Source organism: Dasypus novemcinctus, chromosome 21 (assembly GCF_030445035.2).
Source record: "Dasypus novemcinctus isolate mDasNov1 chromosome 21, mDasNov1.1.hap2, whole genome shotgun sequence".
NCBI lineage: Eukaryota > Metazoa > Chordata > Mammalia > Cingulata > Dasypodidae > Dasypus > Dasypus novemcinctus.
In genome coordinates, this window is record NC_080693.1 from 44,119,199 (window position 1) to 44,145,710 (window position 26,512).

The following is a 26,512-nucleotide window of genomic DNA, read 5'->3' on the forward strand; positions in this document are numbered from 1 at the left end:
ATAACCTAAGTGTTGGTACTCTATACATACTGTTATTTTATTATAATGTGGTAATTATTCATTGACATGCCTGTGTCTCCCATTAGATTGACCTTCTTAAAGACTTTTCTTGTTTGAATACACCTCACATAATATTTGGTAAAATGGAAACTCTATGACTTCTGAGCCGTACTTTTCAAGTTGTCCAAATTTAAAAAAGGATTTAGATATAAATCATTACTTTTCAGAATGAAGAAACTTTCATTTATAGTAACATTGCTTTTTGTTTTTAATATTGTAATGTGCATTTATTTGTTCATCAGCTATCAGTTAGGGTTTCCTATGTCCAGGCATGTTAGGAGTTCTTGGAATGTAGCAACAAACAAAAGAGAAAAAAGTCCCAGGTCCCATTGAGCTAACTTTCTAGTGGCTTGGGATGAACAGTAAACAGAATAAAAAATTAAATAATATAGCATGATAGATGATATAAAGTGCTTTGGAAAATTAATGCAAAGAAAGGGAATAGGGAATGACTGAGAGAGAAGAGCAATTTAAGTTTAGTGTGCTTCATGCAGGCCTTACTGAGATGATGGCATTTGAGCTAAGACTGGCTGGAAGTAAGGGAGAAAATCATGCAGCTAGCCAGGGAAGTTGTTTCAGCCAGAGGGAACAGCTAATGTAAAAGCTGTGAAGTGGGAATGTGCCTGGTATCTTTGAGGACCAACAAAGTATGGCTAAAACAGTTTGCAAAGTTCATATCAGGTGGAGTCAGAGCAATATTGTCATCAGATCATATCAGACTTTGACTTTTACTCAGAGTGATATAGTGAAACTATGGAGGTTGTTTTGGTTTTCTTTTTTCCCCCTTTTTACAGCTTCAGTTGATGAAAGGGAAACTATTGAGGTCTCAGTGCTGTGGGGCTTGGGGAGAAGGCTGCCCTGTGGGAGGCCAAAGAGCTGTGAAGAGGGACCTTATTTGACCTTCTTGGGTGCATGTTGTTGGTATAACTATACTTCTTGTGGAAAGTGACAATAAGGGGATGCAGATGAGCATAACACTTGCCATATGTCATCTTGTCCTATTTGTACTTCTGGGCCGCCACCAAGACAGGTTTAGGGTGGACTCTTTCTGGTTTGTGAATACGGTCTTCCTCTAGCTATTTGCCAGCAAAATCAGATGGCTGCTGGTCAGGCCGGATGTCCTCCTTGTATTCCATTTTGGCTTTGACATTCTCAGTGATGTAGGTCGGCTCAACCTTGAGGGTGATTGTCCTGTCCATCATGGTCTTCACGCAGACCTGCATCTCTGCATCTGCCTCTTGGCTACCTTGTTGAAAAGAAAGATATGGATGGTTTTGAGAATGAGAGTGAGATGGTAAGATGATGTTTTGGCAGAGTGTGAGCTGAGATCTATATTGAGAATGCACAGTCTGTAGGCGTAGATGGGTGGAAGTCTGGTGAGACCTCTTAGGAAAGTATTGTAAAAATTCAAATGAGAGAAGATGGGGGCTTGGACTAAATGTTAATAGAGGAAGTTGTAAAAAAAATTTGGATTTTTAAAATGTTTTCATGGTAGATTCATCAAGATTTCTGATATACTGGATGTCAAGTATGAGAGACGTAGGGGGAGGGGTTAGGGTGGTTAGGAAGGCTTTTGGCCAGAACAATTGGAAGGATATGTTTGCCATCATCTGAAATGAGGAAAGCTGTGGGTAAAGCAGCTTTCAGGATGGGGGCAGGATCAGGAGTTTTGAACATGTTAAGTTTCAGGGCTAGGCTGGAAATAAATGTTGGAAGGCATCAGCATATAAATGGTAGTTAATACTTTGAGCCTGGGGAGATCACCTAGTGAGTGGAAAGAAAAAGAGTATTCCAAGGACTAAGTCCTAGGGCCCTCCAATATTAACCAGCCAATGTTGTAGAAAGAAAACATGCAGGAGAAGACCTAGAAGCCAAGTGAAGAAATTTTTTTCAGAGGTGAGTGACAAATGGACAACAGACCTATTCTTGGTAGGTCTGTTAAGATTGAGAAAAAGACAAAGGGTCACTAGATATTTACCCTCAGTGTAGAGGGTATGTAACTTTTTTTTAAAAAAACCGTTATTTTGTACATTTATTAATTGAAAATATAACCATAATTTTTAAAAAAGAAAAAATTCAGTTGAATAAAAATTTTAATATGAGCAGTTTTGGTGGAGACAGTGGGTCTTAGTGGGAGTTGATTTTAGTGAGAATGGAAAGAGACCAGTATTGACAATTCTTTCAAGGACCATTCATGTAAAGTGGAGCAAGAAAATGTGGGAAAAGAGGAATTGAAAGATTGCTTTGTTTTCTCAGGGAAACTGGAAGCAGAATGGTTGCAGGTATTGGAGCTCTAAAGAATAAGGCAAAGATGAGAAAATAGTCCCCTGGAAGAGTGGGCTTTCCTTTTACCAGTTAATAAATTTTTGTTAAATGAATAAACCACTTCTTTACCAAGCAAATTAAATTACTTACCTTTCGTTCACAGCTTCAACAGTTTTTTAACAAATCAATTTTATTGATATTAATAAAGCGTACCATTCATCCAAAGTGAACAGTCAGTGATATTTGGTATAATCACATAGTTATGCCTTCCTCACCTCAATCATCATTGAACTTTTTTTTTTTTGCTTTCAGATCCAAATTTGACCCATCTTTTTTAGGCCCAATTTATGATGTGCTTTCTCTATATATACAAAGGGCATAACTTGATATGTTTGCTCTATCTGTATTCTCTTTATCTGTACTTACCGCTAACCACTTTCTGCCTATCGTTTTTTTATTATCTTTGCTACTAAACTATAGCTTCCTTGGAGAGGCAGCTAGAGGACCTGGAAGCAGTCTATCTGGAGTAGAATCTTCCCTCCAGAATTTCCTGTCATTTTAGACAAATTATGTAATCTACCTGTGCCTCAATTTTCAATCTGTAAAATGGGGATAATAATACCCACCTTGGAGAGTTGCTTTGAGAATCAAAGCACTTTGAGTAATATTTGGCACATATCAAATACTCAATAAAAGATTAGCAGACATCATTGAATCATAATTTTTACTGTTTTTATTAAGGTGATATGTAGGAGTGATTCATCCTTCTTTCCCTTTTCCCTTTCCTTCCTTCCATACAGTGCCACATCCAGAAACAATACTAGAATAAATGAATGATTGACTGCATAATGAGTGAATGAAATGTAATTGTAAACTTACTTTCTATAGGCTTTTGTAGTAGTATTGGACTTACTGATGAATTTATTTTGTGGCATTGTTCCTGAAATTGAGGAAACACCAAACAAAACTGAACATGGTTATTTTAATCAAGAAAAAACAGAGTTTTTATACTATATATCAGGAAATATAACTTATACATTATATAATACACCTATTCTTGAGCCTTTGCATGTCTTTGTTTTGCCAGTTAGTTTTCCATTTAGCCACACGTCTATAAAGTCCACTTTGTTATAGGACTTCTAGGAATTTTTCTTTTTCCCTGCTATTTCCATTGAGTAACAGAAGGATTTTGGATTCACTTCTACATTTCCCAGGGTTCCCAGAAGTGTTTCCTCTCATTAACATATTGGTCCTCAGAGGAGTCGTCATCTTTTGAGTCACAGCTTTTGGCATCTGAATTCCAGAGTCTACTTCTTCCAAATGGAAAGTAGTTGTTGAGACTCCCAGGCCTTTGGCAGAGACCTCTTGGACCTGAAGCCTCCATATTTTATAAAAGTGCTTTTAAATAGCTGGTAACATCACTTTTCTTTTTAGTATCAGTGTGATACATTATCTTTACCACCAGAGACTCTGTATATAGCTTTTGTTTGATGGTTTATTGTAATTATTTACTTTTCTGGATCAGTAGTTTTCTTGAGACAGACCACATCACAATTGTAAATACAAAGCAACTACACATTTCAGCCTTACATAGTTTCACCTACTTAAGACAATCAGTAATGAAGTGGTGTTTCTTGACTTCTCTTTCCACATCACTGTTTACTTGTGGATTGAAGTTCCATTTGTATATTTTAATTTTTGCCAAGAAAAATCAATCGTAGGCACTGTAGCTCTGCTTTAAATTTTATGCCTCATGACATAGCGTATATAAATAGTTGATACATTTTAAATGAAGAAAGGTCTTTTACGTTATCTTAGTTCAATACCTGGCTTTTCCTGGTTATGTACTTTATTATTTTAGCTGAAGTACAATTTTATTTCTAATTTGTTGTTTTCAAACCTGATGAACTTTTCCCTTGTGAATTGGTTTTCTTATAAATTCTATCACCCTTTTAAAAATACTTTAATTAATATTACTTTAGTCTTGAAATTTAGTAAACCCTCCAAATCATGCATATTTTGTTTTCCTATCACTTTTCTAGTATTCTCAGAGATCTTTTGGTAAAGCTGTTTGAAAAGAGTGAATTTGTTATACTTTCCTAAAAATAAACTTGCCTTCATTTAAAAAGCATTAACCAAAGAAATCATAAATATAGAGGATAAAGTTTTTAAGGAAAATAAAATTGTGTGGGGTATCTTTTAAAACTCCAGGTATTTAGGTTGTCTCTCAATTATACTTTAGGACTATAGAAACTAATTATTTAAATATTTTATTTTTATCTTTTTTGTATATTTCCTTTAGGATATGGCACTTTTTTTCCTCTCTGAAAGCTTGCTTTTAATATAAATGCCACACAAAACAATTAGCAGTTGAAGCTAACCTGGACTTTCTTGTTTTGCTTTTTTTTTTAAACAAATCAATTTTATTGATACATATTAATAAAGCATATAATTCTTCCAAAATGTACATAGTATTTGATTTAACATAATTGTGTATTCATCACTTCAATCCCCATTAGAACATTTTAAGTATTTCCATAATAATAATAAACAAAAAACAGACAAACAATAAATTCTTCACCTCTCTTGTTTTGCTTTTAATTGCTCACAAAATATTTTGCCTTTTCTTTCTACTTTTTTCATTGACAAAGCATAAACTCCAGGTTTAGAGTTTTGTTTTTTAATGGTTAATGAGACAAGCCTCTAGAGGGCGATATATTCTCAACTTTTCTATGATTATGATTGTGGAAACCCTGGCATGAATCTGGTGTACTATGGATGTTGATGTCTAGCAGATCATATAATAACCCAGCTTCCTTTTATGATGTTTTCTGGGATTTATTCTTCAAAATCTTCTTAGAGAATCAGACTTTTAAAATATCTTACTATATCATTTTTAAATTTTTTGTACAGATACATAACTCATATGTATGGATGGAAACAGATGAATGGAAGCAATTTTTCATTATATCATTTGAGTAAATTGTCTTATTATGTCTTGAAAATTCCTTTCTTTAATTCTCTATCTATTGCTGTTGAGGTTTGTTATCTTTATTCCATATGATGCCAGACTGAGTGACTGAATTTCACCATTGTGGTATTATTGGAATACTGCTTTATTCAACCTTATAAATTAGTGTTTGCTAAACTATTCAGAGCTTTAAAAAAATCACGCGAAACAATGATTCTCAAGTGTTTTCAGTTTTGGAAACTTTACATTCTTAAAAATTATTAAGGACCCCAAAGAACTTTTGTTTTTGTGGGTTATTTCTATTAATGTTTACTATATTAGAAATTCAGGTAGAAATGTAACAAGTTTTATTTTAGAATATTGACATGTAAGTAATATAACATGTTTTTGTGAAAAGAACTATATTCTAAAGCAAAACTTGTTATTGAGAAAAGTGGCATTGATTTATATTTTTGAAAATTTCTTTAATGTCTCAGCTAATAGAAGGCAGCTAGATGGTCCTATCTGCTCCTGCATTTTCTCTGTTTCAGTGTCATGCAAACGCATCCTGTGCACTCTGGAAAATTCCAGTGTATACTTGTGAGAAAACATGCGTGAAAAAGTCTTTTATTATCATCAAAATGGTTTTGATCTTGCATACTCTCTTGAGAGGTTTGAGGGAATCCCCAGGGGTTACTGATAAAGTTTGGGAACTACTGGCCTAAAGGTATTATATATTAGGGCTGATCTCTGTTTTTCTTTTCTGTTAACCTTTGTTGGACTTTCATTGTTTTTGTTTAACTTTTTAATGTAAATTTTTAAAAATTAAATATATGCACTTATTATAAAAGTCAGATAATTCTCCTACCCCACCCTTCCCCATTCTCATTTGTCTTTCCCCACAGGCCTCTTCTTTTAACTCTTCATTGTTTCTTCCTTTCTGTTTTATCTTTTGCCCTTTCTGGAAATCCTGTTTGTTGGAAAATGGATCTCCTAAATTGAGCCACCAATTTTTTTACTTTTCTATTTTCTATCTATCGTTTCATTTTACTTCATGAGAATTTCCCCAACTGTACCTTCCCACTCTATTGTTTCATTTTTAATATTGCTGTGTTTTTAATATTCTTTTGTTTGCACGTTTCTTTTATAACATCCTTTTCTTGTGTTATAGATGTAATATTGTTTATCTCTTTGAAAGATAATTAAAGGTAATTAAAGTGTGTTTTTGCTTGTATTATTTTCAGTTCTCAGAGTTCCCTTGCTTTGGGTTTTATCTCTTATGTTAGAGCAGTTCTCAACTGGCTATACATTGTAATTAACCTAATTATTTATTAATTATATTATTGTCTTTTTTTAAAAAAAGATAAATAGATCACACAAAATGTTACATTAAAGAACATAAGAGGTTCCCATATAACCCACTTCCCACCCCCCATCTCCCCTTCTTCCATATCAACATCCCCTTTCATCAGTAAGGCACATTTGTTGCATTTGATGAATATACCCTAGAGCACTGTCAGACCGCATGGACCATAGTTGACACTGTAGTTCACACTCTTCCCCTGGTCCATCCAGTGGGTTATGGCAGGATATACAATGTCCTGCATCTGTCCCTGCGGTATCATTCAGGACAACTCCAAGTCCCTAAAACGCACCATATCATACCTCTTCCTCCGTCTCCCTGCCCTCAGCAACTCCCGTGGCCATGTCAATGATACAATTACTTCCATTGCTAGAGTCACAACAGTTCTATAGTAGAATACTAGCAAGTCCACTCCAATCCATATTAAATTTCTCCATCCTGTGGACTCTGGGATGGTGATGTTCATTCCACCTTTAAATCGAGAGGGGACTTAGAGCCCATGTGGCTGATGGATGCGATCTGAATATATTTTTACAATACTGGTGCCGAGGCCCCATCTCATACTGATTAAACAAAATACTGACTTCAGTGTCTGGAGATTCTTGGCTGACCATTGTTGATTAACATAAATTACTAAGGAATTGATTGTAAGCTCTTTGACCATGAGTATGGCATACCCTCAGCTAAATAGTCTCACAGTGGGCTACCAGGTGATACCAGCCATTTTATGGGCATTCAGTTGTTAGTATTTGTAGTTCTTTTTACTTAGCTTCCCCCCAAATGAATCCTTCAAGCATCTCTTAAAGGTGGTATTATGGTAGTAGTGACTGATTGGCAGTAAATTTAGCTGTTAGTTTTCAGGGAGGTGAAGAGATTACATTATTTTAGTCTAATGAGGAGAATAAATACCTAAAGAATGTGGAATAGCAATTAAGGCTTTGTAGTAGATGCATGTTTCTATTGATTTACTTTTTTTACTAAGGAAGATAAGTAAGTGAGAAAAATCCTGGTCAGTTTCCATTGGAATCAAAATACTTCTATGGAAATTTGAAGGTTGAATTTTTAGTTGCTAAAGTAAATAACTTGTGAAAACTACTTAACAGCAATCAAGAACTATTAATAATTGGGTGGAATAACTCATCTTAGAGAAGGGACTGAATGTTCACTGCTTTATGTACTTCCCAAAAGGAAGACCTAAAGTGTTTTTTCAAAATTTGGTTTTGAGGAAAATTGGTGAGAAGAGAATGGAGATTAGGCTTCAAGTATGTTATGACCAGTGTCTTAATGATTGACCTAAATAAACAGATTTAAAAATGATCAGAATTGGGAGTAGCAGATATGGGTATTTATTCTGGAGGTTAAAATCTGAGCAGGAACTAGAAATTTGACTACTGGATCAGAGTTGTAAACTACAAAAGGGTAAAGAGAATAGGGTCATGGCTATACCAGACTTTTACATAACTGAGAAATAGTAAATACAATGGTTCTTAGTGTAATAGAGTAAATGCATTCTGAATTTGAAAGAGAATAAGAAAAGGAATGGGATTTAACGTTCACTGAGAGTTAACATTGGATAAAGTATTTCTAAAAACAAATCAATTTTATTGATACATATTAATAAAGTATAAAATTAATCTAAAGTATATATGCAGTGGTATTGGTATAATCACATAGTTGTCCTTGTGAAGTGTTTTTGCAGGTGAGATTATTGAATCCTTAATGAGACACAGGAGAAATGATTTGAGTGGATAAAGTGGAATTGTGGTGGACATTGTTGGTGGGGGTGGCTTCAGTGTTTGGAACCATCCCTAATAGAGGATGCTTAATAAATGCTCAATAATAGTTCTGTTTTGCTTTAGTCTAATTTTGGAGTTGATTGAAATGTATCCATATTTGATAATATCATAGATGAGGAAAAATTTTAAATGACAGTGCTAATAAATGCATTTGGTTTTCTGGCTGTGATCCAGCTGATTAAGAGAAGTGTTTCTGTTATGACAGAATAATTTCAGGGAAGGAAAGTCATTATTTCTCAGGTGCAGTTCTCTAGGATGGTCATGGTATCACTTCTCTTTGTGGTTCTCACTCTCAAGGATTTTCTATAAATGGAGTTTCTATATAAACAGGTAAATTCATAATTTTTTATGTTTGGAACAGTAAGTTTAGAAGACAAGGACTTGAACTATTTATTTACATTCGTATGATATGTGGAGTTTGATTTTTTTTTTTTTTGCGAGTAATTGTCTTTCACAAATTGGTGATAATTTAGGCAGCTACATTGAGTATAGGTTTCCTGTTTTCTTTCTTGAGGAGAATATGTAAGCATATTTTGATTGAAAGATATTTAAATAATTTTAAGCTAGAAATAACATATATGTGAACATAAAAAGTTTTATCTTCCCTGTTCTCAAAAATGCTGATTTGGCCCTTTTGCACTGTACTCCCATCGTTCTATGGTTGTTAAAATCAGTTGCTCTTTCCCATCTGAAGGAAATGCATCTTTGACACTTCTCATGACCTGAGTCATAATGCTGAAATTGAGCCAGAAAATATCTTTAATAGTCATGGGTTTTAAAAAAAAGGAAGTCTTCTGGGAGGGGAGCGTAGATAGAGGGGTCTATTTATGGGGAAAAGAGATTCTTTGCTATTTTGGTTTGTATCTTTTTGATTGTAAGAATAGTTGCTTATCCTTTACTACTATGCTTGTTTTTCAACAGAAAATATTTGATTGTTCCTAAAGTACACAATGTTTAACCTAGTTGAAAAAAATCAACTGTTGATTTAAATAATTTTGAGATCTCCAAGTCTGAAAAATACACTCTAAATCTTGCACTTCAGTATTTCACCTTGTTATAGAGTATTTTTATTTCAAAACCAACTCCTAATACTTATGTCTTATATGTTCACCAGTTTAAATAATAAGCTCTATTTGTTGAATCAAGCAGATAACTTTCCATGTTTTTCCTTTTTTTTTTTTTAAAGATTTATTTATTTAATCCCCCCCCCCCCCAGTTGTCTGTTCTCTGTGTCTATTTGCTGCGTCTTGTTTCTTTGTCCGCTTCTGTTGTCGTCAGCGGCACAGGAAGTGTGTGCGGCGCCATTCCTGGGCAGGCTGCACTTTCTTTCGCGCTGGGCGGCTCTCCTTATGGGTGCATTCCTTGCGTGCATCAGCACTGCGCATGGGCCAGTTCCACACGGGTCAAGGAGGCCTGGGGTTTGAACCGCGGACCTCCCATGTGGTAGACGGACGCCCTGACCACTGGGCCAAGTCCGTTTCCCTCCATGTTTTTCCTTGAATAATGAATTGCTTCTCTTTGTTCTGTTGACATGATATAAAATTCATTGTAAGTTAAGAATGGGATAATAAAGAGTTATACTTTGGAGAACTCATTTTATCCCAGGTTTGGGGTTTGAATTGTTGAGTGACTGTCTGTAAACTCTTTACTTCTGGGCTTAGCTCCATTAGTATATTTGACCTTAGTTGAGAAGAATGGGAAATTTTGAGGGGGCTCAAATCTTAGAGTAAAAGGCGCAATATCTCTTAATTATTATGTGGTAAAGAAAAATTTGCTTCATCACCTCTAGTGTTAATAGTCTACTGTTTTGTTTAATATTACTCTTGAAATAATTGTTTTGATTACATTTCATTGAAATCAAGTGATAAACAACAATCCTAATGTTTGGAATGAATAACAAATTTCTCAAACATATAGAGTTCCAGCTCGTATAAATTTCCTTTTATCTCAGAATCTTGAAATGCTCCAATAATAATTAAGTAAGGTAATGAACTTCTCACTTAAAGGGAGATGATTTTATTCATCCAGTGGAAAAATTGGGGTGGTTTCTGTGATTGAGACTGAATTATATAAAGTGTCAAACTGAGAGTATGTTATAAAAAAGAAATGTAGCCAAAGATTTTTCTACAATGTATTTTGTTGCCAGTTCTCACACACCTTTTAACTCTAAAACTTTTCAGACACATTTCTGATTTCTGTTATATTCCTCACAGCTATCTTATTAATATTACTGCCCCCATTCTATCCTTGCGTCTTATAAACATTATTTTTAACTCTTGATCTCATCTCCTTTTGTAAACTTACTTTTGCTTCCTAATCTTTGACTCTCTTGTTCTAGGCTTGCTTTTAGAGCAGTACTGGACTATCCTTGCTCTAGTTATAGTTTTAGCCATAGTTATAATTTCTTTTGACATAATTTTTTTAAGTGTCAGCTTTCAAATTTATTGAGGTTGTTTTAACTCAAAGGCAGGGGTCCTTTACAAGAGGTCTGTGAGCTTGAATTGAAATTTAAAAAAGCATTATTCTTGTGGGGACGTGTTAGTGTAGGTGTGATATATTTACTGAATAATACACAGTATAGTGTGGGCTTAGTGAGAGGACCATGGTTTTCATCTGACTGGCAAAGGCTCCATGGAACAAAAAAGGTTAAGAACCCCTGCTCTAAGGGACTAAAAATACTCAATTTTACATGTAATAGTTGTTAGCAAAAAAGATAATGGTTAACACATGAGAATGTATTCAGACTAGAGTTCTGAAAAAAAAAACTAGCAGATTGTTTATAAATTAAAAAAATATATATATATATATATCAGTACAGTTTCAATTTTCCTAAAAGTACAGTTTTCATCCTACTGACATTTAATACACAATAGTACAAAACTCCATGCAGACAATTTTGTATGTAGTGGGAAGACGTGATGACAATAAAATTAATCTTAATCCCCATCTTGTATAAGATTGAATTTTTTTCAAGTCCATATTGTGGCTTCTTCCTACCTCCTCCTCTCTCCTTCAAGTACTTATAGTGATATCTATGGTGACATGAACTGGTTGCTTGAAGAGAAGCAACAAGTTTTGTGTGTGTGTGTGTGTGTTTTTTTCCCCCTGGAAATGCATCCAGATTTGAAGTTTTACTTTACCTTCTACCTCCCAAAAATAAATTATAGGAAGAACCAAATGGGTGCATAGTAAAAATTGCCCTTAAACTCTTTCTACTTTTAATTTTGTCACCTAAACTGTTTGGTTGTTGTGTTAACAGTCTTTTAAATATATATATTTTGTTTTCTCTTAATCTGCGTTTTATTCTCTTTGCCTACTGTGAACAAGCATTTGTTTCCTCCCATTTTGGTATGTGGGTCAGAAGGCACTGTTTCTCACCAGGGTGCTGCTGTTTCCTCTTCCTAGTTGAGTAGATTACAGATAATACTGAAACATGCCTGAGAAAAGGTCAAAAAGGAGGGTGAAAGTCCTGGAACCACAGCTGGGAAGCTTGTCATTCTCATCTAGAAGACAAAAAGAAAGAGAGGTTCCCAACCAAACAAAAAACAACCCACATGCAGGGAATTCCCATTTGTGCAGGATACTTTTTATATATATTCTGAGAAGATATTATTTGGTTTTGACTGAATAATTATCAAGTGCTTAGGTGAGGAAGCTTTAATGTTAAATTAGATGACAATCAAAAGCCAAGCCATGTTTTTAACTTTTCAGAACTCAGATTTTCAGTGATTATTTCAAAACAAGCTACCATTATAGTTGGTTTTTTTTTGTTTTTTTTTGTTTTTTTTTTTGACAGAGTCGAGAATTTGGGAACTTTTTTACTACAGAGTTAACAGACTCAAACTCATTGGTATATTTTGGATTTTTATCACAGTAGGATATTAAAAGGAGATCAGAAACTTTGGTCATCTGGGGAAGGCATAAAGCACAGAAAAGCCCCATTCAAACTCATTACGAATCTTTATTCTGGAAAGATTTGAACAAGGTAAGGAATAGAACATCTATGTGAGGTCTTAGAGAAGGGAAGGACAAAGATTATGGATAATTTGGGAACAGGGCTCTTCCTGTAGAATTGTCTTCTCAGGGGTGCCTGGGAGTCAAATTGTCATTGACTTTCAGTGCGCTTCACTAATATAAGTTCAAAATGCAAGAGTTCAAAATAGTGGCAGACTGAGGACACTAGGAGGCTTATATCCTAAACCAAGAGTGAATCTTGCAGATATGTGTGTGGAGAGGTGATGAGAACAGAGTTTATTTGATACATTTGTAGAATTGTAGTATATTGAGTTGTAGGAAGGTTTAAAACAACAAAGAAGTGAGATGTCATACAATACTCTCCCATTGGTCAGTGTTACCACTGCCTAGGGTCTGTTTGATTTTTTACAAATGAATCTTTGCCATTTGTATGCCTGTTTATTCCTATATCCCTAATGAAAAAAAAAAAGGACAGTGCCCTTTTTGGTTCCCTTAATCCATTATAGTTGTTACTCATACCTTCTGTTCCTATAAAACCTTCCTTTGATATCCATTAGTAACAACATGTAGTTTGTTCCTTAGAAATCTATAACAAAAATTTTTCTTTTTCTCACTGTTATGATGCTGTTTTGACGTACTTTCCAATATACAACTCTGATCCCTTTATTGCTTAACATTATTTTAGCTGATTTCATTTCCTTCTGTTTTCAAACATGGTATTACAGTCTGTACAATAGGAAAATTTTATGAAGGGAAGCAAGAGGTTATAATTTTAACACTTATTTTTCCTCTTCTTGTTTGTATTTAAGAAGAAATACATACATACATACCACACACACTGATACTAACTTTAATATTTAGCATAATCTGAAATGCTCAGCAATTCCTGGATCTGGCTTTAGAGGTTTCTTGCAGCTGGCAGTTTGCCACATTCACATGTTCTCACATCACTGCATTCAGAAGCTAAGAATACCAGCCTGGCAGCTTCTGCAGAAAGGGTAAAGATAAAACAGAAAGGAGTCTAGCTTTGCAGCCACATTACCTGAGAGTTGCTGCTGATGTCTTTTCCACAAATGTCCAAGTATGTCAAAGCCCAGTAAATCTTGGAAAGTTTATTTTCCTTGTAGCATCTGTGTTTTATAATGGGTCTTTTAATTTGTTTTTACTTTGTCTGCAGGGATTTCTTTGTCCGGAGTTTTCAGACTCTGCCTTTTTTTTTTCCTCTGGAAGGGAGTCTGTTAATGATGACTGGTTTGGGAATATGCCTCTCTGCAAAGCTGTTCCTCCAGTACAGCAACAAAGCCCATTGTTATTTTCTCTATTCACTTTTATCCTCAACTTAATCCATTTTTTCTCTGTGTTTTTATAGCATAGGATGCCTGGGAAAACATAATTTGGGACAATGACTACATGACACAATGACATTTTGAAGTTAGCAATACTTTTAGTAAACAGATCATACCGTGCCAACCCCACACACAAGCAGTGGTACTGTGTGTGGAAGGAGATTGAGAGCTTCTTTTTCCCAAAGTACAGTGTACCTGCAGGAACATAAGGTGATTTTCATAATTCCTCTTCAAAACTGCAAACTTGGTCAAGACAGACACAGAATGTAAGTGATGGAGCGCCAAAGTGAATGAATTCCAATTCACTTTTTTCCTGGTTCAGTGCTTTGTATTGTAACATTTAAAACAACAGTAACAGTAAACAAACATACAACTAAAACATAAGAAAGAACCAAAATATCATAGCTTTATACACTGAGTTTTTTTTTTAATGACTTTCTATTGTCAAATAGACTTCTGCTTTAATTTATTGAGAAAACATTTTATAGGTACTTTAGATTCGCCGCCCCCCCGCCCCCAAGAGGACTCTGTCTATCCTGAAGACTGGTAAACCTCTAAAAGATCAAGAGTTTGGCTTGGGATAAAAACCCAAAAGCCTGAAGCCTTATGCAAAGTTTATCTATATAAAGTGAACTTAAAAACTGGGATTAGAGTCTTAGAAGAGCTTATTTTCTCACGAGATTTTTGGGTTTTCAGTCATGTTGTACCAGAAATACTGTGAGAATATTTATTCTTGTGGCTTTTATCACTTACAGGTCTTGGCCCAATTGAAATTTGAAAGTATATGTATTTCAAGTCAATTTTATTGATACATTTTAGTAAAGCATACAATCTATCCAGAGTATACAATCAATGCATTTGGTATAATCACATAATTGTACATTCATCAATTCAATAATTATTAGAGCATTTTCATTATTCCAGTAGTAGTAGTAATATAATAATAATAATAATAATAAATTTTATAAACAGACAAAACTCATCACCTCTCAATCTCTCAGTTTCCCCTCATATACAGAGCTGCTATTCCATTTCTGTATCTGTAGTTTATTTGTATTTATATTTTGTATTGATGAAGTACCCTACTAAATCAGCAGTTAAATAATCTCTGCTATTCATTATACTTATGCAATAAAGAAAAAAGAGAAAAATAATAAGGGTTAGTGAAAGCAACACCTAGCATTTATGTATTGACTCTTCAAAGAGCTCAGGAATTGTAATTTTTTTTTGTTACTATCATGTGTTCCCAAAAGGTGGAAGAAAAAAATAGAGTGTTACTTTCTCTCTCGGAGGTGGGAAATTTAATTACTAAATAGGGTGAGAGACTTAATCTGCTTCCATAACTTGGGATACTACAAGTTTCTTCTTGCCGAACTTCATTATATTAAGACACTTCAAGTATAATAGACCATCCTGGATGGGAAATTAAGGCTTCATATAAAACTAAACTAAATGCCTGAAACTCTGTTTTTAAAATTTACAGATCTAGGTTCCTGGCCAAATCAAAATGGAACCAAGCAGAGTACTAAAAGCCACACACTAGGGTCATCTGGCTATCTTCTGACGTACTTTGAGCCCTCTCCAGATTAGTCCTTCTATAGATCACAGGGTCATGTTTTCCTTTACCTTCTGAACATAGGAAAAAATATTTTTTTTCATTCAGTCAGCAAACTTCATTGAGCTATTAGGAAGATTAGGAAATCACTGTTCCTACTCTGGATAAGTCTTTAGTTCCTGTGGTGGATAAATCTGGGAGTTTTATATTCTAGCAGAATTTCCAAAGAAAATACATGAGTGAAGAGTTAGGGCAAAAAACATTCATTACCATGGATTCTGAATAATAGAAGAAGGAAGAACACTATTCTTGTGTAGTTGATTAATTGAATTAATCGAATCTGAACTCTAATTCTTCCACTTTCACTTTAAAGTTTGTTTTTTTAAAAAGTGTATTATTTACTTTGTGTTAGCTATTAAGATTTCTCATCTAAGATAGCTGCCACGTCTTACTACCTCCTGCTGTCATTCTTCATACATCTCTCTCATTCCTCATCTCTCATTATTCCTTTATTTTCTACTAGAAAAGGAAAAGGTGAGAAGTTCCTTTCTCTGTGCTCAAAATTTTTGTACCTGAATACCCTTTTAAAGTTACTCTCCGTTCTTTAAAACACCCAATAAAAGTGACTTCTTCCTCTTTGTTCCCGAAACATTCTGCAACATGTTTTTCTCCCATTTTTCATTTTTTGTTGCCCCATTTGTTATGAACCTTTTGAATGTCCCTTGGAATTATTTATCCAGGACTAAAGCAGAGCCTGATACCAACAAGCTCAAAAATGTGAAATGAAAGAATAAATGTTAATTGAAGTCTTAGCTTGACATTATCTTTTCTTGTTAATGTCTTCTTTGCAGTACCCAAATACTTAAATTTGTTATCTATATTCATTACTTTGAACATTTCCTATCATCAATCCCTTTCTTTATCCCTTACAAACTCATTTTTTCCCCTCTTCACTGAAACTGCACTATTGAAGGGTACCAGCGTTAGTAACTTTTTGAGTTTGCCTTCCTGAACTTTATCACTGTTGACCATTTTATTTTATTAATACATGTAATCTTTCAGTGAAACTATATTTATGAATTTCCTGTCATGTAGGTACCAGACACTGCCCCTACCTCATGAATGTAAAATCTGCCCAACTTCCTTGACTCTTTCAGTTGGTCTTATTACAGGCTATACCATTAACAGATGCTGAAGGTAGGAGTGTTATTTGAGAATGCAATAGCAGGCTGAGAGAGAAAGAGATCTAAAGTACCTTGTATGTTATTTGAGGAAGCAGTCCTTTATCCTGGTGAGCCAGTGAAAGCTTTTTTAAATTTTTCATTACTTGTCTTTTTAAATTATGTGTAACATACAGTATTCCAATACTTCACCCTAACACCAACACCTTGCATTATTGTTGAACATTTGTTACATATGATAAAAGAATGTCATCAAAATATACCTGCTAACTAGAGCCCATAGTTTATATTTTGTGTATTTTTCCGACAAACCCACCCTATATAACATCATGTATTAATATTGTATATTTGTTATAGTTCATGTGAGAAGGTTCACATATTTGTACTGCTAACCACAGTCCATTATCTATCATAGGGTTCACTGTGTTATGCAGTCCCATGCCAGGAAAGGTTTTATGTCATGACAAAAGAGATTTGGAGCATCTCATAGAATCACTTTATTGTTTTGCCATTATACTGTCCAAATTTCTAAAATTTACACTCTGAACCCATCACGCAACAACTTGTCCTTTCTCCTTTTCTCATCTCCTGATATCCTCTAATCTACTTTTTCTCTCTATGAATTTGCTGTTTCTAGATATTTCTTAAAAGTGGAGTCATATTGCTTATTTCATTCAGCTTAACAATGTTTTCAAGGTTAATCCATGTTGTAGCATGTATCTTCATTTATATCATTCATGCATCACTTCATTTTCCTAGACAACTTGTCCTATCTGTAAGGTTCAGTGATCTCTAAATTGTATTGTTCTTGCTGAATTAGGTATAGAAAATTCCTTCTCTTCTGCCTCAATTGTAAGTCTGTACAAAACTGTGAAATTATTTTATCTATCCATTATACATCCTTTATTCTGATTAGAGATTCCTCACTACTGCTCGTATATGCGGTATCCCTTTACACCTCTATGCCCTTTTTCTTATTTACATTCATGCTTAGAATATTCCTTCTTTCCTACTTTTTTTTTAAAGATTTATTTATTTATTTATTTCTCTCCCCCCACCCCACCCGGGTTGTTTGTTCTCTGTGTCTTGTTTCTTTGTCTGCTTCTGTAGTTGCCAGCAGCACGGGAATCTGCGTCTCTTTTTGTTGCGTCATCTTGTTGTTGTTGTGTCAGCTCTCCATGTGGGTGGTGCCATTCTTAGGCAGGCTGCACTTTCTTTCGCGCTGGGCGGCTCTCCTTACGGGGTGCACTCCTTGGGCATGGGGCTCCCCTACGCGGGGGACACCCCTGCCTGGCGCGGCACTCCTTGCGTGCATCAGCACTGCGCATGGGCCAGCTCCACATGGGTCAAGGAGGCCCGGGGTTTGAACCATGGACCTCCCACGTGGTAGATGGACACCCTAACCACTGGGCCAAGTCCACTTTCCTTCTCTCCTACTCTTTTTTTTTTTTTTAAAGATTTATTTATTTATTTAATTCCCCCCCCTCCCCTGGTTGTCTGTTCTTGGTGTCTATTTGCTGTGTCTTGTTTCTTTGTCCGCTTCTGTTGTCGTCAGCGGCACGGGAAGTGTGGGCGGCACCATTCCTGGGCAGGCTGCACTTTTCTTTTCATGCTGGGCGGCTTTCCTCACGGGCGCACTCCTTGCGCGTGGGGCTCCCCCACGCGGGGGACACCTTGCGTGGCACGGCACTCCTTGCACGCATCAGCACTGCGCATGGCCAGCTCCACACGGGTCAAGGAGGCCCGGGGTTTGAACCGTGGACCTCCCATATGGTAGACGGACGCCCTAACCACTGGGCCAAAGTCCGTTTCCCTCTCCTACTCTTAATCTACATTTTGCCCATCTTTCAAAGCCTAGCTCAGGTCCTATTTGCTCCACAAACTCTTCTCCAGTTAATTGTTCCCATGTACACTTCTCTTTAGTATGGTTATTAGCCCTTAATTATTCCTTTTGCACACATATTAGAATGTAAGTCTCATAATAATAAGGAATTCAGTTCCTCAAAGGGTATAATCATAGGCTAAAGCACTCAACAAATATTGGTCTACCATTTGTAAACTTTCTATGGTGTACACAGTTCTTGAATTTCATTAGCTTATGACATATTTTATCTTGCAGCCCAGTTTCGTATTCAAATTACTATGAGCAAAGTTGCCTAATTGTTAATCTTGTGATTATTAACATCTATATTGGCCTTGAGTGCAAAAAGAAATCGTGCACATTGTGAATGCTGTATTCTTGTATTCATGCAACAGGTGTGGCTCAGTTCTGTTAACATTAAGTGAATTCTCCATTGGAAATTGGGGAGATAGGGAGATAAAGATTTGTTTTATTTGCTTGAATGCCTTATCTTTCCCTTTATTTTGGTAAAAGGACATTAATCAAAGTTTAACTTTAAAACTCCATAGTAAAAAAAAAAAATTGTGTTCAAGGAAGAAATAACATTTGTTTAAGCCATTATCCTAATTCTGAAGGCATCTTCATCTTTTTATGACTTTTTAAAAAGAAAATCTTGCCTTTCTGCTATCTCTGAAATTATCATTAGATACTGTCTTTGAAAAATTTTCTTCTATACTGCCTTGGTCTTATTGATGCGTTGATGGATGTCTTTTGGAAGATATTAAGAGCTTTATGCCATAACCCACTGAATGTACTGGGGGAAAGTGTGAACTACAGGGTAAATTATTATCCATGTAGTGCAGCAGTGCTCCAAAATGTGTTTGCAGAGTGCGATGAGTGTGCCACGATGATGGGGGAGGTTGTTGGTGTGGGAGGAGTCGGGTGGGGAAGTGGGGGGTATACAGGAACCTCTTATCTTTTTTTAATGTAACATTTTTTGTGATGTATGTATCTTCAAAAAAATACAATTTACAAAAATGATGGGGTAGGGGGTGGGAAGTGTGTTGTATGGGAACCTCTTTTTTAATGTAACATTCTGTGTGATCTATTAACTTTAATTTAAAAAAATGTGTTGAGACTTGGAAAAAAAAGAAAGTAAACATAGATAGCTACTGTTTTGTAATTTCTAATAAATATGATGTGGAAACTAGGGTCGAGGCTCTCTCAGTTCTAGAAGCTGTGAGTCCCCTGGTCCCATCTTTATTTCCAAAAAAATTTTTTTTACTGTACTGTCTATATAAATTTGTCTCAGTTCAAATTAATAAACTATTTATATGCATATATTTATTGTGCCTGTTTTAGTTAATAAGCAGTTTTATTGAGATAAACTCATATACCATTACAATCTATCCAAAGTGTATAATCAGTGGCTTTTAGTATTACTTTTAGTATAATCATATAATAATGTTTTTATAGGACCAGATTTATTGCTAAACATCTCATTGGAGTAGGTAATTTTGATCAAAAGTCAAGAACAATGATTAGGTCATTAAGATGTTCTCTGTGTAGAATTGTTGGATTATGAACACTGGACTCATATTTATAACATATGAAATGAATTAAATTCTTATAAAGTTTCTCTGTAAGTCTATGAATAACTAAGGCTCAGTAATCAAGAAAATGTGATATTGGTGAAAGGTTAGATGCTTAGTTCGGTGGAACAGAATCCAAAAGTAGCACACACACACATCGTCAATTTTCTTTTTTAATCAAAGTTTTTATTGTTTTGTTAATCTTCTGGTGCAAAAAATACAAAATTACTGATCAAGTTACTGAAGAATCTTTACTCCTTCAATTATCCAAACTCCAGCTCACTTTTTGCCAGTACCAACATTGACCTTTGCTGTGACCCTGACTTTCTTTATTGTGTCCCTTTTGCTGCTTCTTGAGGTCTTTTTCTTCTCATGAAGGCCATGTCTTGCTACTGCTAAAATGGGTTCTGAATCCAAATACATAAATTCGCTATAGTCTTGTACATTTTGGCTAGTTTTTCCTGAATTTGTCTTAGGTACTGCTGTCTTACCAGGGTGAAGCACACTGATGACCATTTGTTCTGCTGAAGTGGTTGGTCATGACTGTCATGATGGCAGATGATCCTCAGGCAGTCAGGAAGGAAAAGAGCTGGTCAGTTGACTTTTGACAGAGGTGTAAAGGCAATTCAATGCAAAAGAATAATCATTTTAATGAAGAAAGTGATGGAACAATTGGCTATCCATACTCAAAATAATGAACCTCAAATCATACCCCACTCTGTACACAAAAATTAACTTAAAATGGATCATAGTCCACCTTACCTCTTCTATTCAACATTATACTAGCCAGGACAATTAGGCAATGAAAAAAAAAATCCAGACAGGAAAAGAAATAAAACTTTGTTTATTTCAGATGAAACTTTCTCTGTTTGTACATAGAAAATCCTGAGGAATCCTTAAGAAACTATTTTAAAAAAAGATTTATTTATTTATGGCCCCCTTCCCCCCCATTGTCTGCACTCACTGTCTGCTCTCTGTCTGCTTGTCTTCATTTTAGAAGGCACCAAGAAGTGAACCTGGGACCTTCCGTGTGGAAAGGAGATGCCCAATCACTTGAGCCACCTTCATTTCCTTCTTGTTGTGTCTCATTGTATTTCCTCATTGTGTCTTCTCATTTCGTCATCTCGTTGCATCATCTTGTTGTATCAGCTCGCAATGCCAGTCTGTTGAATCAGCTTGCTGTCTTGCTTGTCTTCTTTAGGAGGTACCAGGAACCGAACCTGGGACCCCCCACATATGGTGGCTGGGTGCTCAACTGCTTGAGCCACATCTCCTTCCCTGTAAGAAACTATTAAAGCTAAGATATGAATTCACCAATGTTGTAGGATATAAGGTATATATAGAAGAATCAATTGTATTTTTATTCACTATCAGTGAACAATCCAAAAATGAAATTAAGAAAACAATTACAGTTGCAAATTACACCAAAATGAATAAAATATTTAGGAATAAATTGATCCAAAAAAGTACAGAACTTGTATACTGAACACTATAAACAGCACTGAAAGAAATGTAAGGACAGATAGCCCATGTTCTTGTGTTAGAAGACTAAGTGGCTGAAAATGTACCATTCTGAAAATTGATCTGTAGATTCTGTAGATTCAAGACAATCCCATCAAAAAAATTCCAGCTGACTTTTTAAATTTTTTTTGGTAGAAGTTGCAAAGGTCTGTTGAAAGCAGTGGATGTAATGAATGACCCATCCAAGAAGGGCAAAAAAACCCACATTGATTGTCTTTACAAAGAAAAAGAATTCATTGCAGTTTTTCTCTTTCCCTTTTCTGTGTTTGGTCCGTCTGAAAAACCATTAGGGCTTTTCAGTCTACTTACTGTGACAGATAATGTTATTCTTCCTTGGAAAAGGTGGCTGAAATGGGACTATAGGAGTTGAAATTCAAAACATCTTCTTCAGGTAGTTCCATGTGGATCGAGCCTAGGTTTTATGTAATGTCTATTTTAGAAGGTAGCGATTGTTTAAGAACCTAATTCTCAATACTACCTTTTTTTTAATTGGGGATAAAGCCAACATTTCGTTGCATTATGGGTATTCAGAAAGATTAAATGATTTAAACTTCCCATTTCCTTGTGGCTTGTATCTGAAAAGCACTTTGATCTTTAATAACAAGGCTTGCTCCTCCATTGTTTCCTTTTTTCCTTTCTGTTTTTATATCTCACACTCTCCTCTCTGTGAGATTTGTAGCTTATTTGCAATTTGTAGCTGTATGTTGCAAGATGGTGACAACAAAAAAATATATAAGTGACAGATAATAATAGGGAAGGTTGGGGGAAAATACTTGAGTTAGTAGTAATATTTTGACAAAGCTCTTTAATCATTCGTTAAAATGGTTTAACAACAATGTAAAGTTGTTGGTGGTAGGGTGAGTTATGAGAGTCCTGTATGATGTTATGTATGTTTGTTTTGTAAGTTCACAACTATTACTATACACTTATGTATGTTTATGTGTGGGTGATATGTATCAATAAGTTAATTTAAAAACATATATGTTTTTAATTTAAATTAATTAAAGTAGTTACTAAATATATTTGTGCTTATAACCTGGAATATAGTGTGTTCCCTCCTCATATTCTGGTCTCTGTCTTTTGAGTGGCTTTCTATGATTTCTATTTGTGGTAACCAAGCAGTAAAATTAGTTTAAGACTTTTACACAACATAACATATCTAAAACTTTAGGGATTTTTTTTTTTTTTTAGTCAATTGATTTTTAAAAAAATATTTAGTGTTTTTTTTCTCCCAAATCAATTTGATTGATACATATTAATAGGGATTTTTGTTTCATTTGCTTGGGCATAGACCATTATCATATTTAATTTATAATAATATATATTTAAAATATTATATATTTTTAAAGTACCCTTTCACTCACATCAAATACCATTCTTTAAAGCAAAAAGCTCAGATCTAAAAGTAAAATATAAAACTTTAAAATTCCTAGGAGAAAAATTTTGTGATTGTTGGTTAGGGAGATGTTGCTTTTGTGCTTGTGTTGAACTGAAGAACTAAATTGATAAATTGGTATTTGTCTTAAAAATCTTTTGCTTCTTAAAAGATAGAGAAGCTGCAGTTTGGTGTGGAATGTTTACAAATTATGTATCTGGCAAAGGACTTGTATCCAGAATATCTAAAGAGCTTTCAAAACTCAACAATAAAATCCAGGAATACATGTTTTTTTAAAAAAAGATTTATTTATCTTTCTCCCCTCCTTCCCCCCCCCCCCATGTCTTCTCTCTCTCCAGTCACTGTGTGTTCTTCTGTGTCTGCTTGCATTCTTGTCAGGCAGCACCGTGAATCTGTGTCTCTTTTGTTGCGTCATCTTGCTGCATCAAATCTCTGTGTGTGTAGCACCACTCCTGGGCGGGCTGTGCTTTCATGCAGGGCGGCTCTCCTTGCACGTGAGGCACCCCTACACAGGGGGCACCCCTGCATGGGATGGTACTCCTTGTGCTTGGCAACACTTCACAGGGTCCAGTATTGAACCCTGGACCTCCTATACGGTAGGCATAAGCTCTATCAGTTGAGCCACATTCACTCCCCCAGAAATAAATTCTCTAAGACCAGATTTTATTTCACAGAGGAGGTTATTTTCCCAGGTTATTAGTGATCCATAATGACTATACTTTTTATTTTTTATATAAATGTCCAGCATAAAATACAGGGGAAATATATTGATTTATATTTTTAAAATTTTATAATAGGGAGTAGTGGAAGTTAGGAAGAAGGAAATGTTTTTGCCTTTGATTATTTGGTCAGTCTCATATCTCTCATGCTTACTCTCTGGGAAAACTCATCCTTATTCCTTGTGTTTCTTTTGCTCTCAGAGCCTGCAGATGTGGCTGCCATGGCTGGAATATTTTCTTCCCTGCTTTCTTTTGATCTTCTATTTTTACTTTCTCTTACTATATTTCTTTATAACACTATCAAATTATAACTAAATTATAAATTAATTATTAGTGTAGCTCTTTAACATCTATCCAAGTCTATATCGTCTACATCCACTCCCCAGTGGCTAAAATCTCTGTAATGAAATCATACTTTGTATTACCAGAATTCTTTGGTTTCTTCCCATCTATAAAACTATAGTTCTCTTGGGGTCAATTCTGCCTTAGATACCTTTCTTAAATGTTTAGTGCCATCAGTGCTAACCCTATCAGAGATAGGGTAGCTTCCCATGCTGGGAATTAATCTTATTTGTCTCTTTTTAGGGAAACTGAACAGCCAGGATTCCTACAACAATTTTACCAACAACAACCCTGGCAACCCCCGGCTCTCTCCTCTCCCCAGCTTAATGGTAGTGATGCCACTTGCACAAATCAAGCAGCCAGTGACATTGGGGACCATCACCAAACGAACAGGGTAAGTCCTCAGGCTTCATACTTTTTAAATAACTTGGGGTTGCATGACTAAAAACAAAACACCTTTTCTTTATGTGGTTTTGATTATGTTCTGCATTTCCACCTCACCTAAGATTTAATAGCAGATTAAGCAAAAATTATAGAACGTGTACAAACATATTCACACACAACCATGTACACTTACATATCCATAGAAAAAACAAAAACAGTGATCAGTTGTGAAAGTAATATTGGCTAATACAAACTAGCTCCATCTACTCAAGTCTTATACTTGCTGTCTTGTGGCTTTACCTAAATGCATAGTTTGATGGTAAGGAATACATGTCCTGGATTCATAATGTTTCCCAAATTTTGTCTGACATAAATACTAAGGAGAGACCTTTAGGTGATGACCATAATTGTAATACTTTGTAAAAATTTAGGTATAATTTACATATAATCATTTGTCATCAGTATCAGTTTGATATTATTGGTAGTGTTTGGAAGCCAAAGTCCTAAGGTTTGGGTTTTATTAATGATTAGTCATTAACATCCTCAAAGAAACTTTGAAAATCCAGTTTGTACCAGAAAATTTATGTCTGTAGACAGTTGACCTGTTTTCCTCATTGAGGAATCCTCAGGTTTAGCCTAATTTGGAATGGAATAACTATATTAGAAGTCTAGGGTGGCGGACTTGGCCCAGTGGTTAGGGCCTCCGTCTACCACATGGGAGGTCCGTGGTTCAAACCCTGGGCCTCCTTGACCCTTGTGGAGCTGGCCCATGCGCAGTGCTGATGCACACAAGGAGTGACATGCCACGCAAGGGTGTCCCCTGCATAGGGGAGTCCCACGCGCAAGGAGTGCACCCTGTAAGGAGAGCCGCCCAGCGCGAAAGAAATGCAGCCTGCCCAGGAATGGTGCCGCACACATGGACAGCTGACACAAGATGACACAACAAAAAGAAACAGATTCCCGTGCTGCTGACAACAACAGAAGTGGACAAAGAAGACGCAGCAAATAGACACAGAGAACAGACAACTGCGGTGGCAGGGGAGGGGAGAGAAATAAATAAATAAATCTTTAAAAAAAAAAAAAAAGAAGTCTATATTAAGCTGGTAAGGTGAAAACTATCTTGTCTTCAAATAATCTTGAGGGTCTTTCAATGAAAGGAATGGATTACATTTCTTAGCTACTATAAATATATTTTAATTTTGTGCTCGGTGGTATTTACAGAAGTTACTTTTGTAAGGAGAAATATTCATGCACAGGGTCGAGATATATAAGCTCCAGTTTTCAGTGTTACACAGAAATGAACCCTTTCCTTTGCCTAGGTGAAGTGGTATTTTTGTAGAAAGTGATCCTATTTCTTTATACAGAAATAAAATTGAGATTATTGTATTTTAAGGAGGGAAAAAGAAAAAATACAGCACTATACACGTAGGACATTTTTTGGTGCAGATCATTTGGCCTGTATACCTTTTATTAGTTACAACTTTTTCACTGTGTTCTGTAGAAACGTAATTTAAAATTGAATTTTAAAAAAATGAAAATGTACATACATTTTTTTATTAGTGACGTAGGTTTATAGTAAAATCATGCATAAAATAGAGTTCCCCTATAACTACCCTATTATTAATATTAACACCTTTCATTAGCATGTACATTTGTTATAATTCATGAAAGTTTTCATAATTGTATTATCAACTATAGTCCATTTTTTAAAATAGGGTTCATTGTGTTGTATAGTCCTATGTTTAGTTTTTTAAAAAATTGTTATTCTAGTAAGATATATAATCTAAAATTTACCGTTAACACATTCAAATATATAATTCAATGCTGTTAATATATTCAGTATAATTGATTATTGCACCCCAACCTCTATTAGATTCTTTATTTTAAAATAAGATAAATAAGAAAGCTCTGAATAGTGAAAAGGTTATGTCCTTTTATTTATATATTCTTATATTTACAGTTAGCTTATATTTTCTTTGTATGACATTACATTCTTGGAATATAGAATCAAATAAAAGTGTGACTTAAATCTTAAATCATAATTTAAAAATTATTTTTCACCCATAGAAATCAGTCAGTACATAATTGTGTCTTCTTGATTCAATCCAGCTTTGTACAATTCTACAAAGAACTTATGAATTTTTGCTTTTTTTCCTGAATTTAAGTGAAAGAATAATCAAAATTGATCCTCTGGGATTTAATTTCACATTCCAAGTGAGGGGATTAT

At 35.1% G+C, this 26,512-nt stretch overlaps 1 protein-coding gene across 12 annotated transcripts in view; it reads left to right on the forward strand.

Annotated features, from left to right (window-relative positions):
• The window catches only part of BCAS3 (BCAS3 microtubule associated cell migration factor), a 586,860-nt gene that overhangs the window by 210,062 nt on the left and 350,286 nt on the right, over window positions 1-26,512 (forward strand). For all 12 annotated transcript variants that reach the window (XM_071210528.1, XM_071210535.1, XM_071210533.1 and 9 more), the window contains one exon: window positions 24,145-24,295. In XM_071210528.1, the coding sequence (XP_071066629.1) occupies window positions 24,145-24,295 (151 nt within the window). The remainder of the gene's footprint in view (window positions 1-24,144; window positions 24,296-26,512) is intronic.